Below are 15,585 nucleotides of genomic sequence, written 5' to 3'. Positions count from 1 at the left end.
TCTTTTAATATTCTTTATTTTAAAATCTGTTTTGTCCGATAATGAGAATTGCTACGCTAGCTTTCTTTTGATTTCCATTTTCATGGAATATCTTTTTCCATCCCCTCCCTTTCAGTCTGTTTGTGTTCCTAGGTTTGAAGTGGTTCTCTTGTAGACACCAAATATATGGGTCTTGTTTTTGTATCCATTCAGCCAGTCTATGTCTTTTGGTCGGAACATTTAATCCATTTACATTTAAGGTAATTATGGAAATGTATGTTCCTGTTACCATTTTCTTTATTGTTTGGGGTTTGTTATTGTAGGTCTTTTCCTTCTCTTGTGTTTCCTGCCTGGAGAAGTTCCTTTAGCATTTGTTGTAAAGCTGGTTTGGTGGTGCTGAATTCTCTTAGCTTTTTCTTGTCTGTAAAGTTTTAAATTTCTCTGTTGAATCTGAATGAGGTCATTGCTGGGTAGAGTAATCTTGGTTGTAGGTTTTTCCCTTTCATCACTTTAAATATGTCTTGCCACTCCCTTCTGGCTTGTAGAGTTTCTGCTGAAAGATCAGCTGTTAACCTTATGGGGATTCCCTTGTATGTTATTTGTTGCTTTTCCCTTGCTGCTTTTAATAATTTTTCTTTGTATTTAATTTTTGATAGTTTGATTAATTTGTGTCTTGGCCTGTTTCTCCTTGAATTTATCCCGCATGGGACTCTCTGTGCTTCCTGGACCTGATTGACTATTTCCTTTCCCATATTAGGGAAGTTTTCAACTATGATCTATTCATATATTTTCTCAGTCCCTTTCTTTTTTCTCTTCTTCTTCTGGGACCCCTATAATTTGAATGTTGGTGCATTTAATGTTGTCCCAGAGGTCTCTGAGACTGTCCTCAATTCTTTTCATTCTTTTTTCTTTATTCTGCTCTGCAGTAGTTATTTCCACTATTTTATCTTCCAGGTCACTTATCCGTTCTTCTGCCTCAGTTATTCTGCTATCGATTTCTTCTAGAGAATTTTAAATTTCATTTTTATGTTGTTCATCATTGTTTCTGTGCTTAGTTCTTCTTGGTCCTTGTGAAATGTTTCTTGTATATTCTCCATTCTATTTCCAAGATTTTGGATCTTTTTTACTATTATAACTCTGAATTCTTTTTCAGGTAGACTGCCTATTTCCTCTTCATTTGTTTGGTCTGGTGGGGTTTTACCTTGCTCCTTCATCTGCTGCGTATTTCTCTGTCTTCTCATTTTGCTTAACTTACTGTGTTTGGGGTCTCCTTTTCACAGACTGCAGGTTCGTAGTTCCCATTAATTTTGGTGTCTGCCCCCAGTGAGTGAAGTTGGTTCAGTGTCTTGTGTAGGCTTCCTGGTTGACGGGACTGGTGCCTGAGTTCTGGTGGGTGGGGCTGGATCTTGTCTTTCTAGTGGGCAGGGCCATGTTCAGTGGTGTGTTTTGGGGTGTCTGTGAACTTAGTATGATTTTAGGCAGCCTCTCTGCTAATGGGTGGGGTCGTGTTCCTGTCTTGCTGTTGTTTGGCATGGGACGTCCAGCAGTGGAGCTTGCTGGCCGTTGGATGGAGCTGGATTGTTGCATTGAGACAGAGATCTCTGGGCGATCTGTCGCTGATTGATATTACATGAAGCCAGGAGGTCTCTGGTGGTCCAGTGTCCTGAACTCGGCTCTCCCGCCTCAGAGGCTCAGGCCTGATACCCAGCTGGAGCACCAAGACCCTGTCAGCCACATGACTCAGAAGTAAAGGGAGAAAAATAAGAAAAAAAGAAAGAAAAAAAGAAAAAAGTTATTAAAATAAAATTTTAAAAATATTATTAAAATAAAACAAGTAATAATAAAAATAAGAAGAGGGCAACCAAACCAATACCAATTTATGTTTGAAACACTCAGTATCTGAGTCACATTTATGCAAACAATTGCTTGTAGGAATGCTCAAAGAAAATGTAATTTTGGAGATAACTTATACTTCACTCCAAATTCACAGCAGTTTCATGGTATCTCTCCAGAGGCAACATTTTCTCTTGGGAAAATGACTCTCTTGGTAACTTTGTGTCTTTTCTAATTTATGGCATTTTTCCACTGTGGAAAATCAGAACTCTTACTATTTTTATACCTTTAGATTGTTCTTTTCTAAAAACATGCTGCTTAGAAGTTAACCCTTAGGCTTTAAGTAGAACTTCCAAATCTGGACAGGTGCCTGGGGGAGTTGCTCTCTCCTCTGTCATCACTTTATCTTCCTGCTCCAATTTGGAGATCAGACTGGTCAGATTATCAGTTTGATTTCCTGGTCACATAGAAAACCACAGATCAGCGAGGACAGGTAGAACTTGAGGCTATTTGCAAAACAAACTTGAGCTCCAGTGATGCTTTTCTTGTCAAGTCCTGCCTGCCATGCGGGCTTTTGCCAGGACACCCCGATGAGAGCGGACCAGCTGCTCTGGGCGAGACTCCAGGCTCTGTAGTGAGCTTTTAAAGAAATTAAATAGTGGTTATATTTTTATACCACATTTTCCAATGTATTTGATTTAAGCTAATATTAACATTTATTTGCATTTCTTGAGCACACTGTGCATTTCAAGGAGTCCGATGTCCTGGGAACATAAAACAGGAAAAAGGACATGTGAGTTTTTCAGCAGTTTAGTTTTCTAAAAAGCTGAGTGTTTCATACTCAGGAAATTGGGATTGAATTTGTTAGTGCATACTAGAATATAAGTATGGTTGTATTTGCACATGTCGACATCACTAAAAATAAGGATAATATGTGAGAGCGTTTTATTTTCCTGAAAAGGAATCTCCCAATGTTTGTGTAGTTCATAGCTCGTTTCCTGTACCTCTTAGATTAGTTTAGGGAAGATTATAACCATGATTTAAAGAAGCAGTGGATCGGTGTGCTGTTTCTTGAGAAAACACTGACTCTGGAAATGTGGCTTTTCTTATTTTTTTTTAGTATTATGGCATTTAGAACTATCTTCCTAATAGTTAATTTTCTTGTCCTCAGAAAAGTAGTTTACTATTCTACCTTTCAAAAATCATTCAGTTATTAAGTAACAGATGTGAGACTATTTTACCCTTCACCATGGAGATGTTTCTCTCATTCAAGCCCCTTTCCACTCCCAACTTGAATGTATCAAAAGCAAACTTTCTTTCTTCAGAGAATTTTGTACATGCTCTCTGCTCCATAGAGTAGTATAAATGTCTCATTTTTAAACTGTATTAATGCATTCATTTTTTCTGTAAGGTGTTTGAATGTATTGCATGATATGAATGTGTGACATTTCAGGTTGTCCCTGCTGGACACAGGAGATTTGCTTGGAGCAGACTAGGTTGTTAGGTGTGAGCATGTGTGTGTATGTGGGGAAAGGTGAAAAAACAAAATGTTGCTTATTCAGAAATTTAACCCAGTTTTTGAAAGGTTTATCAGCAGATGCAGTTCATCTACATGCCCTATAATCACCATAAAGTCATCAAAAAGTAATAATTGATCATTTCATTAAATCAGCTCCTATTATGTGCTGGGACCTCTTAGTCCAATTTCTTTTCTTTAATCTTAAATTGTTAAAGATGATCTGTGTGTTTATCGGCAACCTTTAGAGCTTATTGTGACTATTTTTATTTATTTGGCCACATCAGTAGTTTAGCTTTTAATACACTTTTATTATTTATCAGGTCTTCCCTAACTCCTGAGAACAGATGAGCACTAATATTTAACTGGTACCTACTAATTCTGTGTGAGCTCCTGAAGGTAGAGTGGAGAGAACACAGGCTGTAGCGTTTGGCAGCTCCCTAATTCTGCTATTTGTTAGTTGTGTGACTTCAGTCAAGTCACTTAAATTTGCTTCTCTGTATCTAACCCTGAACTTCATGGAGCTGACCATATCCTTTGATATCAGTTCAGTGGACCCTTGTCCCCATGTGCTGTGATTTCCTAGGAGGTGACGTTCTCCAAGTCATCCTAGCTCCAGGTCCCCTGGTCTGAGGTTTTGTACCACTGGCATACTCCATCTCTGGTGCACCTCACGTCCTACAGATATTTTTTCCCCATCTCACCACACGGATCCTAATGTTGGACTTGACCCTTTTATTTTTTCCTCAAGTCACTTAAACACAGCATTTGTGTGTATAGCACATTACAGTGAAGAGGTGGGGGAGCAGAAGACTTATGCCCCTAGCCATTCTGTCTGGGAAACTTATCAATGGTTCCGTTCTCTGCTAATGTATAGCTCTCTCTTGTTGTTTTCTTTCTCTCCTCCTCACTTCCTGGGTGCTTCTTCTCTCTTCTCTCCTTCCCATAAATGTCTATTTATTTCCTATGCAGAACAGTTTAAACCTCTTTTATTGTCTTCTTCCCATTCTTGCCCTCAAGTTCATCTCATCTTCCACTACGAAACCACCAAGAGGCTGTTAGGCTTTTTTCTACGGGAAAAAAAAAAATTTTTTTTTTTTTTACATCATCTGCCCTACAGCATTAGTGAAGTTTAACAACCAGCATCTCCCAAGGAAGGCCATGTACTTTCCACTTCACCCAGCTGGTTCCATCTGATATGAAAACACTTTGTAACATATGAACCAAGATAAGAATAGAAGGTATCATTAGAATTATCCCTGTAGGTTATGTGGTATCTGCCCTCCTCTTTCAATTCCCCATGCAACAATCACCAGAATCCCTTTCCATTCACAGCTGCCAGAGCTGAAGTGTGCAGCGGCACAGGAGAAAGGTTCCGAATCTTCCGCGCTGAGAAAACTTATGCTGTGAAGGCAGGAAGGTGGTATTTTGAATTTGAGGCCGTCACTGCTGGAGACATGAGAGTTGGCTGGAGCAGGCCAGGCTGTCAACCCGATCAGGAGCTTGGCTCGGATGAACGTGCCTTTGCTTTCGATGGCTTCAAGGTGAGTGTGCTTTGCCGGACACCGGACACTGGAGTTTGTAGACTCCTGGTTTTGTAGGCTGCTGTGCACCAGGCATCCACACGCTGTGGGCTCCCACGCTGCCTGGCTTGATTTCCCCTGGTATTCCTTTTGGTTTTACAGTAATATTAGTACCTTCCTGAGCTCAACCTTGAGAAAATAGTTCCTGGGAAAACTTTTGTTCTTGTAGTCTTAAAACGTTTTCCCTCACCCTGTGAATAGTCAAGATTATTCAAAATTCAAGAAGTAAAATATTGATTCTCTATCATATCAAAAAGACGAATCATCCTTGTCTATCAAAAATATTAAAAATCCATATGCTAATTTAAAATATATTCACTTTGACAGAGGAATTCCATAAAAGGAATTTATCCTCAAGCAATAATTAATGATAGGTATAAACATTTAATAGCCATAAGAATGCTGTTTGTTGTTTGCAATCGCCAAGAGTTTTCATTTTCAACATTATTGGTAATTTCTCTTTTTAAATTTGGTGGAAGCTGGTCAGTTGCTTTTTTTTTTTTTTTTTTTTTTTTTTTTTAATTTGGCCAGGCCTCGTGGCTTGTGGGATCCTAGTTCCCTGACCAGGGCTTGAACTGGGCCCACAGCAGTGAAAGTGCAGAGTCCAAACCACGGGACCACCAGGGAATTCCCCTCAATTGCTTCTTTTATTGTTTATTTATACATTATATAAGTGTTTAATGATAATTTTAGCTGCATAATATATTTTAAAATTAAAAATACAAAATATGGAGAGATTGATTCAAGATGGCAAAGTAGAAGGATATGCGCTCACTCACTCTTGTGAGAGCACTGGAATCACAGCTAACTGCTGAACGGTCATTGACAGGAAGACAGTGGAACTCACCAAAAAATATACCGCACATCCAAAGACAAAGGAGAAGCCACAATGAGACGGTAGGAGGGGCACAATCACAATAAAATCAAATCCCATAACTACTGGGTGGGTGACTCACAAACTGGAGAACACTTATACCACAGAAGTCCACCCACTGGAGTGAAGGTTCTGAGCCCCATATCAGGCTTCCCAACCTGGGGATCCGGAAACGGGAGGAAGAATTCCTAGAGAATGAGACTTTGAAGGCTAGCAGCATTGGATTGCAGGACTTCGACAGGACTGGGGGAAACAGAGACTCCACTCTTGGAGGGCACACACAAAGTAGTGTTGGGACCCAGGGGAAGGAGCAGTAATGCCATAGGAGACTGAAGCAGACCTACCTGCTAGTGTTGGAGGGTCTCCTGCAGAGGCGGGGGGGGGGGGGGGCTGTGGCTCACCGTGAGGACAAGGACACTGGCAGCAGAAGATCTGGGAAGTACTCCTTGGCGTGAGCCCTCTCAGAGTCCGCCATGAGCCCCACCAAAGAGCCAGGGAGGCTCCAGTGTTGGGTCGTCTCAGGCCAAACAACCAACAAGGAGGGAACCCAGCCACACCCATCAGCAGACAAGCAGGTTAAAGTTTTACTGAGCTCTGCCCACCAGAGCAACACCCAGCTCTACCCCCCACCAGTCCCTCCCATCAGAAAACTTGCGCAAACCTCTTAGATAGCCTCATCCACCAGAGGGCAGACAGCAGAAGCAAGAAGAACTACAGTCCTGCAGCCTGTGGAACAAAAACCACATTCACAGAAAGAGAGACAAGATGAAAAGGCAGTGGGCTATGTACTAGATGAAGGAACAAGATGAAACCCCAGAAAAACAACTAAATGAAGTGGAGATAGGCAACCTTCCAGAAAAAGAATTCAGAATAATGATAGTGAAGATGATCCAGGACCTCGGAAAAAGAATGGAGGCAAAGATCGAGAAGATGCAAGAAATGTTTAACAACAACCTAGAAGAATTAAAGAACAAACACCTAGAAGAATTAAAGAACAAACAGAGATGAACAATACAATAACTGAAATGAAAAATACCCTAGAAGGAATCGATAGCAGAATAACTGAGGCAGAAGAACGGATAAGTGACCTGGAAGACAGAATGGTGGAATTCACTGCTGCAGAACAGAATAAAGAAAAAAGAATGAAAAGAAATGAAGACAGCCTAAGAGACCTTTGGGACAACATGAAACGCAACAACATTTGCATTATAGGGGTCCCAGAAGGAGAAGAGACAAAGAAAGGACCTGAGAAAATATTTGAAGAGATTATAGTTGAAAACTTCCGTAACATGGGAAAGCAAATAGCCACCCAAGTCCAGGAAGCACAGAGAGTCCCATACAGGATAAACCCAAGGAGAAACACGCCAAGACACATAGTAATCAAATTGACAAAAATTAAAGACAAAGAAAAATTATTGAAAGCAACAAGGGAAAAACGACAAATAACGTACAAGGGAACTCCCATAAGGTTAACAGCTGATTCCTTAGCAGAAAGTCTACAAGCCAGAAGGGAGTAGCATGATATATTTAAAGTGATGGAAGGGAAGAACCTACAACCAAGATTACTCTACCCAGCAAGGATCTCATTCAGCTTCGACAGAGAAATCAAAAGCTTTACAGACAAGTAAAAGCTAAGAGAATTCAGCACCACCAAACAAGCTCTACAACAAATGCTAAAGGAACTTCTGTAAGTGGGAAACACAAGAGAAGAAAAGGACATACAAAAACAAACCCGTAACAATTAAGAAGATGGTAATAGAAACATACATATTGATAATTACCTTAAACATGAATGGATTAAATGCTCTAACCAAAAGATACAGTGTCACTGAATGGATACAAAAACAGGACCCATATATTTGCTGTCTACAAGAGACCCACTTCAAACCTAGGGACACATACAGACTGAAAGTGAGGGGATAGAAAAAGATATTCCATGCAAATGGAAATCAAAAGAAAGTTGGAGTAGCTATACTCATATCAGATAAAATAGACTTTAAAATAAAGAATGTTACAAGAGACAAGGAAGGACACTACATAATGATCAAGGGATCAATCCAAGAAGAAGATGTAACTATTATAAATATATATGCACCCAACATAGGAACACCTCAATACATAAGGCAACTGCTAACAGCTATAAAAGAGGAAATCGACAGTAACACAATAATATTGGGGGACTTTAACACCCCACTTACACCAATGGACAGATCATCAAAACAGAAAATTAATAAGGAAACAGAAGCTTTAAATGACACAATAGACCAGATAGATTTAATTGATATTTCTAGGACATTCCATTCAAAAACAGCATGTTACACTTTCTTCTCAAGTGCACATGGAACGTTCCCTAGGATAGATCACATGTTGGGTCACAAATCAAGCCTCAGTAAATTTAAGAAAATTGAAATCATATTAAGCAGCTTTTCTGACCACAATGCTATGAGATTAGAAATGAATTACAGGGAAAAAAAACATATAAAACACAAAATACATGGAGGCTAAATAATATGTTACTAAATATCCAAGAGATCACTGAAGAAATTAAAGAGGAAATCAAAAAATACCTAGAGACAAATTACAATGAAAACACGATGATCTAAAACCTATGGGATGCAGCAAAAGCAGTTCTAAGAGGGAAGTTTATAGCAATACAAGCCTACCTCAAGAAACAAGAAAAATTTCAAATAAACAATCTAACCTTACACCTAAAGGAACTAGAGAAAGAAGGACAAACAAAACGTAAAGGTAGTAGAAGGAAAGAAATCATAAAGATCAGAGCAGAAATAATTGAAATAGAAACAAAGAAAACAGTAGGAAAGATCAATAAAACTAAAAGCTGGTTCTTTGAGAAGATAAAATTGATAAACCATTATCCAGACTCAGCAAGAAAAAGAGGGAGATGACTCAAATCAATAAAATTAGAAATGAAAAAGGAGAAGTTACAACCTATACCACAGAAATACAGAGCATCCTAAGAGACTACTACAAGCAACTGTTTGCCAATAAAATGGACAACCTGGAAGAAATGGACAAATTCTTAGAAATGTATAACCTTCCAAGACTGAACCAGGAAGAAATAGAAAATATGAAGAGATCACAGGTACTAAAGTGGAAACTGTGATTAAAAATCTTCCAACAAACAAACAAGCTCAGAACCAGATGACTTCACAGGCGAATTCTATCAGACATTTAGAGAAGAGCTAACACACGTCCTTCTCAAACTCTTCCAAAAAATTGCAGAGGAAGGAACACTCCCAAACTCATTCTATGAGGCCACCATCACCCTGATACCAAAACCAGAGAAAGATACTACAGAAAAAGAAATTACAGACCAATATCACTGATGAATATAGATGCAAAAATCCTCAACAAAATGCTAGCAAACAGAATCCAACAGCACACTAAAAGGATCATACACCATGATCAAATGGGATTTATCCCAGGGATGCAAAGATTCTTCAATATACGCAAATCAATTAATGTCTTACACCATATTAACAAACTGAAGAATAAAACCCATATGATCATCTCAAGAGTTGCAGAAAAAGCTTTTGATGAAATTCAACACCAATTTGTGATAAAAACTCTCCAGAAAGTGGGCACAGAGGGAACCTACCTCAACATAATAAAGGCCATATATGACAAACCCACAGCAAACATCATTCTTAATGGTGAAAAACTGAAAGCATTTCCACTAAGATCAGGAACAAGACAAGGATGTCCACTCTGGCCACTATTATTCAACATAGTTTTGGAAGTCCTAGCCATGGCAATCAGAGAAGAAAAAGAAATAAAAGGAATACAAATTGGAAAAGAAGAAGTAAAGCTGTCACTGTTTGCAGATGACATGATACTCTACGTAGAGAATCCTAAAGATTCCACCAGAAAACTACTAAAGCTAATCAATGAATTTGGTAAAGTTGCAGGATACAAAATTAATGCACAGAAATCTCTTGCATTCCTATACACTAATGATGAAACATCTGAAAGAGAAATTAAGGAAACATTCCCATTTACCACTGCAACAAAAAGAATAAAATATCTAGGAATAAACCTACCTAAGGAGACAAAAGACCTGTATGCAGAAAACTATAAGACACTGATGAAAGCAATTAAAGATGATACAAACAGATGGAGAGATATACCATGTTCTTGGATTGGAAGAATCAATATTGTGAAAATGACTATAGTACGCAAAGCAATCTACAGTTTCAGTGCAATCCCTATCAAATTATCAATGGCATTTCTTATAGAGCTAGAACAAAAAATCTTAAAATTTGTATGGAGACACAAAAGACCCCAAATAGCCAAAGCAGTCTTGAGGGGAAAAAGTGGAGCTGGAGGAATCAGAGTCTCTGGCTTCAGACTATACTACAAAGCTACAGTAATCAAGACAATATGGTACTGGCACAAAAACAGAAATATAGATCAATGGAACAGGATAGAAAGCCCAGAGATTAACCCTTGTACCTATGGTCCACTAATCTATGACAAAGGAGGCAAGGATATACAATGGAGAAAAGACAGTCTCTTCAATAAGTGGTGCTGGGAAAACTGGACAGCTACATATAAAAGAATGAAATTAGAACACTTCCTAACACCATACACAAAAATAAACTCAGAATGGATTAGAGACCTAAATGTAAGACCGGACACTATAAAACTCTTAGAGGAAAGCATAGAAGAAAACTCTTTGACATAAATCACAGCAAGATCTTTTTTGATCCACCTCCTAGAGTAATGGAAATAAAAACAACGATAAACAAATGGGACCTAATGAAACGTCAAAGCTTTTGCACAGCAAAGGAAACCATAAACAAGACCAAAAGACAACCCTCAGAATGGGAGAAAATATTTGCAAACGAAGCAACCGACAAAGGATTAATTTCCAAAATATATAAACAGCTCATGCAGCTCAATATTAAAAAAACAACCCAATCCAAAAATAGGCAGAAGACCTAAATAGACATTTCTCCAAAGAAGACATACAGATGGCTAAGAAGCACATGAAAAGCTGCTCAACATCACTAATTATTAGAGAAATGCAAATCAAAACTAGAATGAGGTGTCACCTCACACCAGTTAGAATGGGCATCATCAGAAAATCTACAAACAACAAATGCTGGAGAGGGTGTGGAGAAAAGGGAGCCCTCTTGCACTGTTGGTGGGAATGTAAATTGATACAGCCACTATGGAGAACAGTATGGAGGTTCCTTTAAAAACTAAGAATTACCATATGACCCAGCAATCCCACTACTGGGCATATACCCTGAGAAAACCATCATTCAAAAAGACACATGCACCCTAATGTTCATTGCGGCACTATTTACAATAGCCAAGTCATGGAAGCAACCTAAATGCCCATCGACAGACGAATGGATAAAGAAGATGTGGCACATATATACAATGGAATATTACTCAGCCATAGAAAGGAAGGAAATTGGGTCATTTGTAGAGACGTGGATGGATCTAGAGACTGTCATACAGAGTGAAGTAAGTCAGAAAGAGAAAAACAAATATCGTATATTAACGTATATATGTGGAACCTAGAAAAATGTTACAGATGAACCCGTTTTCAGGGCAGAAATAGAGACACAGATGTAGGGAACAAACGTATGGACACCAAGCGGGTAACGTGGCGGGAGGTGGTGGTGGTGTGTTGAATTGGGAGATTGGGATTGACATATATACACTAATAAGTATAAAATGGATGACTAATAAGAACCTGTATATAAAAATAAATAAAATAGAATTCAAGAATTATAAAAAAGAAACACATTATTAGGAATATGAAGACAAAAACTTAAAAAATAATAAAAAAATAAAAATTAAAAATATGTATATATGAACACAGCCATAATAGAATAATAATAGTCTTTATGGGGGGATGAAATTATTGACATTTTATTTTTTTATCCCATTTTTATTTCCTCATTTTTTTCAGTGAATTTGTATTCCTTTTGAAGGAAAAAAGTATTTTCTAATTAAAAAAAAGAAAATTAGAATAAATAAGCAATCATGAAGAGATTTGACGCCTGGGTACCCAGGTGTGTGTGGGGGAAAGCATTTCTAGGCTATAAATTAATGTTGTGTCTTCTAGGACAACTGACCCACTGTGTTCTGAAATATTACATTTCCTGAATCTTGTTTTTTATTTCAGATGGAAAAATTTAACACCTTTTGATACCTAATTTAGTTAAAATTTTTAAAAAGTACAATGTGTTATGCTTTAGAAGAATCAAATCATTGTTTTGCATTGGTGACTAAATCCCGTTATATGTCAGTTCACAATGAAGGTGATACTTCAGGGAAAAATTTAAGATTTACCTGACAAAATGTTTAATATAACTAATTTTGTATTTATAAGTCAGTGGAGCATACTTATAGATTAAAAAGTGACATTTATCCTATATTTCAAAGGTATTTATGAGATTTCATGTGTGTTATATAAGGTAATGTTGACATATATATTCAATTTTTGGCTTACTATTTCAGTAAATATCTTGAGAATATATTTAAATTTGATTTGAACCTTTTTTGATTTTAGTATGTACTGAAATGCTTCTAGATTTCTATTTTGCTGAAGTGCGAGTGCCTTTGCTTCCAAGGAGTGGGATTTTATTTTGAAATAGATGAAAACTAGAATGTCATTTTCTCTGATCAGTTCCCAGTTGAGTCTCTGCTCATACTTTTCTGTATTTGGGGGATTAGACAAAAACAACCCATATCCTGGGAGGCATTCATTGTAGTGAGAATAATAAATTTCTAAAGAGACAGTTTTTCTTTTAATAGAAAAGATGTGGGGTTAGATTTTTTAAATATTAGACTCTGAAAATCATGAAATAGCATTTGGGTTTTTCTCAAGATTTAGTAACATACAATGTTAATATCAGGGGTTCAGCATCCCCGGGCACCTCCACATTGCTTTGTGCATTTCTGTAGACAGATGTGCTGACTATACTCCTTCCTCCCGCTCGTTAATAAAAAGGCTACTGTGAGTCATGCCGATTAGGGGTGGGTGGGTGCTGTTCTGCTGGCTTTCTCTGTGACAATGACTCTTCTGTCCCTAGGCCCAGCGGTGGCACCAGGGCAACGAGCACTATGGGCGCTCTTGGCAAGCAGGCGATGTTGTGGGGTGTATGGTTGACATGACAGAACGTACCATGATGTTCACACTGAACGGCGAAATCCTTCTTGATGATTCGGGTTCAGAATTGGCTTTCAAGGACTTTGATGTTGGTGATGGTAAGTGTACTGCATCTCGTGTCGTTTTCAGGTTTGGGGCACAGTAAAGCTCTTTGTTCTGATGCCTCTTGACCAGCCATCTTGGTTTGAGGGTGAGCCAGCAGGTGAGTTGCACCTGTAGATCACAAGGTTGCCATGTGGCTTATTTGGTTCAACACCCTTGAAATTACTTTAGCAGAAACTCTTTCTCTGCTACTTAGCTAGGATTCCCATAAGGCAGAAATGGCTTTTATGAGTGTGAATAAGAAAATAAATGGCAGGCAAAAGGACAGTTTTCCACAAATATTAAATGTTCGTTTAGAACTTCCCTGTTTAATCAACTGCTTATGGCTTCTATCTGTTCATTCATTTCAAAAAAAAAAAAATGTAATGAGAACCTACGAAGTATCAGGCCCTCTGCTGGATGCTGAGATGACAAAGCTGTCCTATCTTTATGCAGATGACAGTACACCAGGGGAAGTTCTCACTTGTATAATTTCTATTCAGTGAATAAGTTCTAAAATAAAGAAATGCAGAAAGTTCTATGGAAGCACAATGCAGGGAAAAAATACCTCTGCCTGTGGGGCTCTGAGATGACCTTGAACAGGGTTGTAAGAAAAGGACAAAAGCCCTTTATGAAGCAAATGAGAAGGTAGGTGTTCTTTAGAGCTGTACTTCCAGTAGGCTGGCCACATGGGGTTATTTGAATTTACATTAATTTAAGTGGAATAGATTAAAAAATTGAGTTTCTTAGTGGCACTTGCTACATTCCAAGTGCTCAGTAGGGTCCTATGGCTAATGGTGCCCTATTGGACAGCAGAGGTAGAGCAGATTTACATCATCACTGAAAGTTCTACTGGATAGTGTTAACCTAGAGCATATAAAGAAGATAATATCTAACAAAGTATTTTATAAATATCTCATTTCAAAATGAGCTAACAGTTTTTTTTCAAAATGGCTTTGAATATATCCTATTACTTGAATATATATCTATATATAGTCTTGGATTTTAAGATATACCCCAATAAATACTTTTAATATTCTGTAAACTTGTTGCCAATCCTCAAAAAGTTAGCCAGCTCATTATTTGCATTAAGTTCTATAGTTACTTTTGAGCAGGTATGACCATCATTTCTCAAACACAGGTTTGTGAAAATAATAGGAATTTTGCATTTTTATAACTTAATTTCTACTTTGCACACCTGTATCGTGGGGTGGCGGGTGAAACTGATGCCGGGAATGCAGCCTGTGTGCACCGGCGCCAAATCACATCTCAGAGCAGAGTTTCGGGTGAGGTAGAAAAGAATAGCTTTAGTGCTTTGCCAGGCAAAGGGGGACACAGTGGGCTCCTGCCCTCGAAAACTGTGTGCCCCAACCTGGGAGGATTTGGTGAGGAGTTTTATAGCATTGGTTCAAGGCCGGGGTTGCTGATAAGATTAGGGTGTGTGCAGGGCCTGCAGTCCTTTAATCTGGTCTCAGGGAATCTAATGAGTTTCTGTGGTTCCTTTAATCTGGCCTCAGGTGGTCTTCTTGAAGAGCTTCTCTGGTTCCTTTAATCTGGAATGAAGAATGCTGATATCTTCCATTTGTTGGGGGTTTAGTTCTGTAAAGAGCTTAAAGGTATTGTTATATGTATCCCTTGAGGCAGAGCCAGGACCCTGCCTCAGGGCTGCACTATTGTTTCTTGGCTGTTGCTCCCTTGTTTCTGCATCCCCTCCCTTCCCTGATTAGCAACTGTTCAAATCTGCCCTTTGGAACTCAAGGAAGGTCATGGAGGCTGGGGTCTGTTCCCTACAAACAAGAAACAGGAGACACAGAAAGTCTTTCGGCCCCAGGAGCCCCAAGGGTCCTGCTCGGTTTCAAAACTGGCCCTCTAACCTTCCATCACTTATCTCCCCTCCTGTAGTATTGCTTTTAGCAGTGTCAGCATATCACAGGGAAGGTGGGAGAAGGACTTTTTTCTATGTTATCTGTCTATACTGTCCACTACTATGGATATGACCTGAGATTTTGGGTTTTTTTTTAATTGGTTGTTATTTTAAAATGCTTGCATGTTATGCTTTTCTTCTCATGAAGTTAAATTCTTGAAATGCCTATGTGAGTTTTACTGGTTTGATTTATATGATGTAGATTCACAGAATGATGTTAGAATTATAAACAATGCAGAATTCCCGTTCATACTATTTAAGCACATAATGTTCATGCTACAGCTGTGTCACAGAGACCAATTGTAGTGATGAGCTAGGCTCTGAGGTGAGTCTGAGTGGCACAGTCATATAAACAACTTTGTTTTTTGACTTTACACTTCACGTAATTTTGAAAATTTTAAAAATGACTTGAAACTTACCCTGATAACTCAATTATTGAGTTAATACAGCATTCTGATGAACTGTCTGAAAATTTTATGGTCCATCAGTTGGATTATTGTTGGATGTGTTGGGATGTATCCTTTTGGTCTCTAAGGCAGATGATAAATTTTATTTAGCCATGACCATTAACTATTAATTTTTTAGGGGTTAATCATAATTCCACATTTTCTGCCGTAAGAAGGACTACAGAGTTTATCCATGCCT

The 15,585-nt window shown here is 38.3% G+C and overlaps 1 protein-coding gene across 1 annotated transcript in view; it reads left to right on the top strand.

The window, feature by feature from the left end:
• The window catches only part of RYR2 (ryanodine receptor 2), a 740,642-nt gene that overhangs the window by 474,119 nt on the left and 250,938 nt on the right, over positions 1-15,585 (top strand). Inside the window, 2 exon segments of the mRNA XM_036828245.1 lie at positions 4,664-4,872; positions 12,859-13,033. Coding sequence (XP_036684140.1) covers positions 4,664-4,872; positions 12,859-13,033 — 384 coding nt within the window.

Source organism: Balaenoptera musculus, chromosome 16 (assembly GCF_009873245.2).
Source record: "Balaenoptera musculus isolate JJ_BM4_2016_0621 chromosome 16, mBalMus1.pri.v3, whole genome shotgun sequence".
NCBI classification, from domain to species: Eukaryota; Metazoa; Chordata; class Mammalia; order Artiodactyla; family Balaenopteridae; genus Balaenoptera; species Balaenoptera musculus.
The sequence above is the reverse complement of the archived record's forward strand: the minus strand, read 5'-3'. Positions and strand labels throughout refer to the sequence as shown.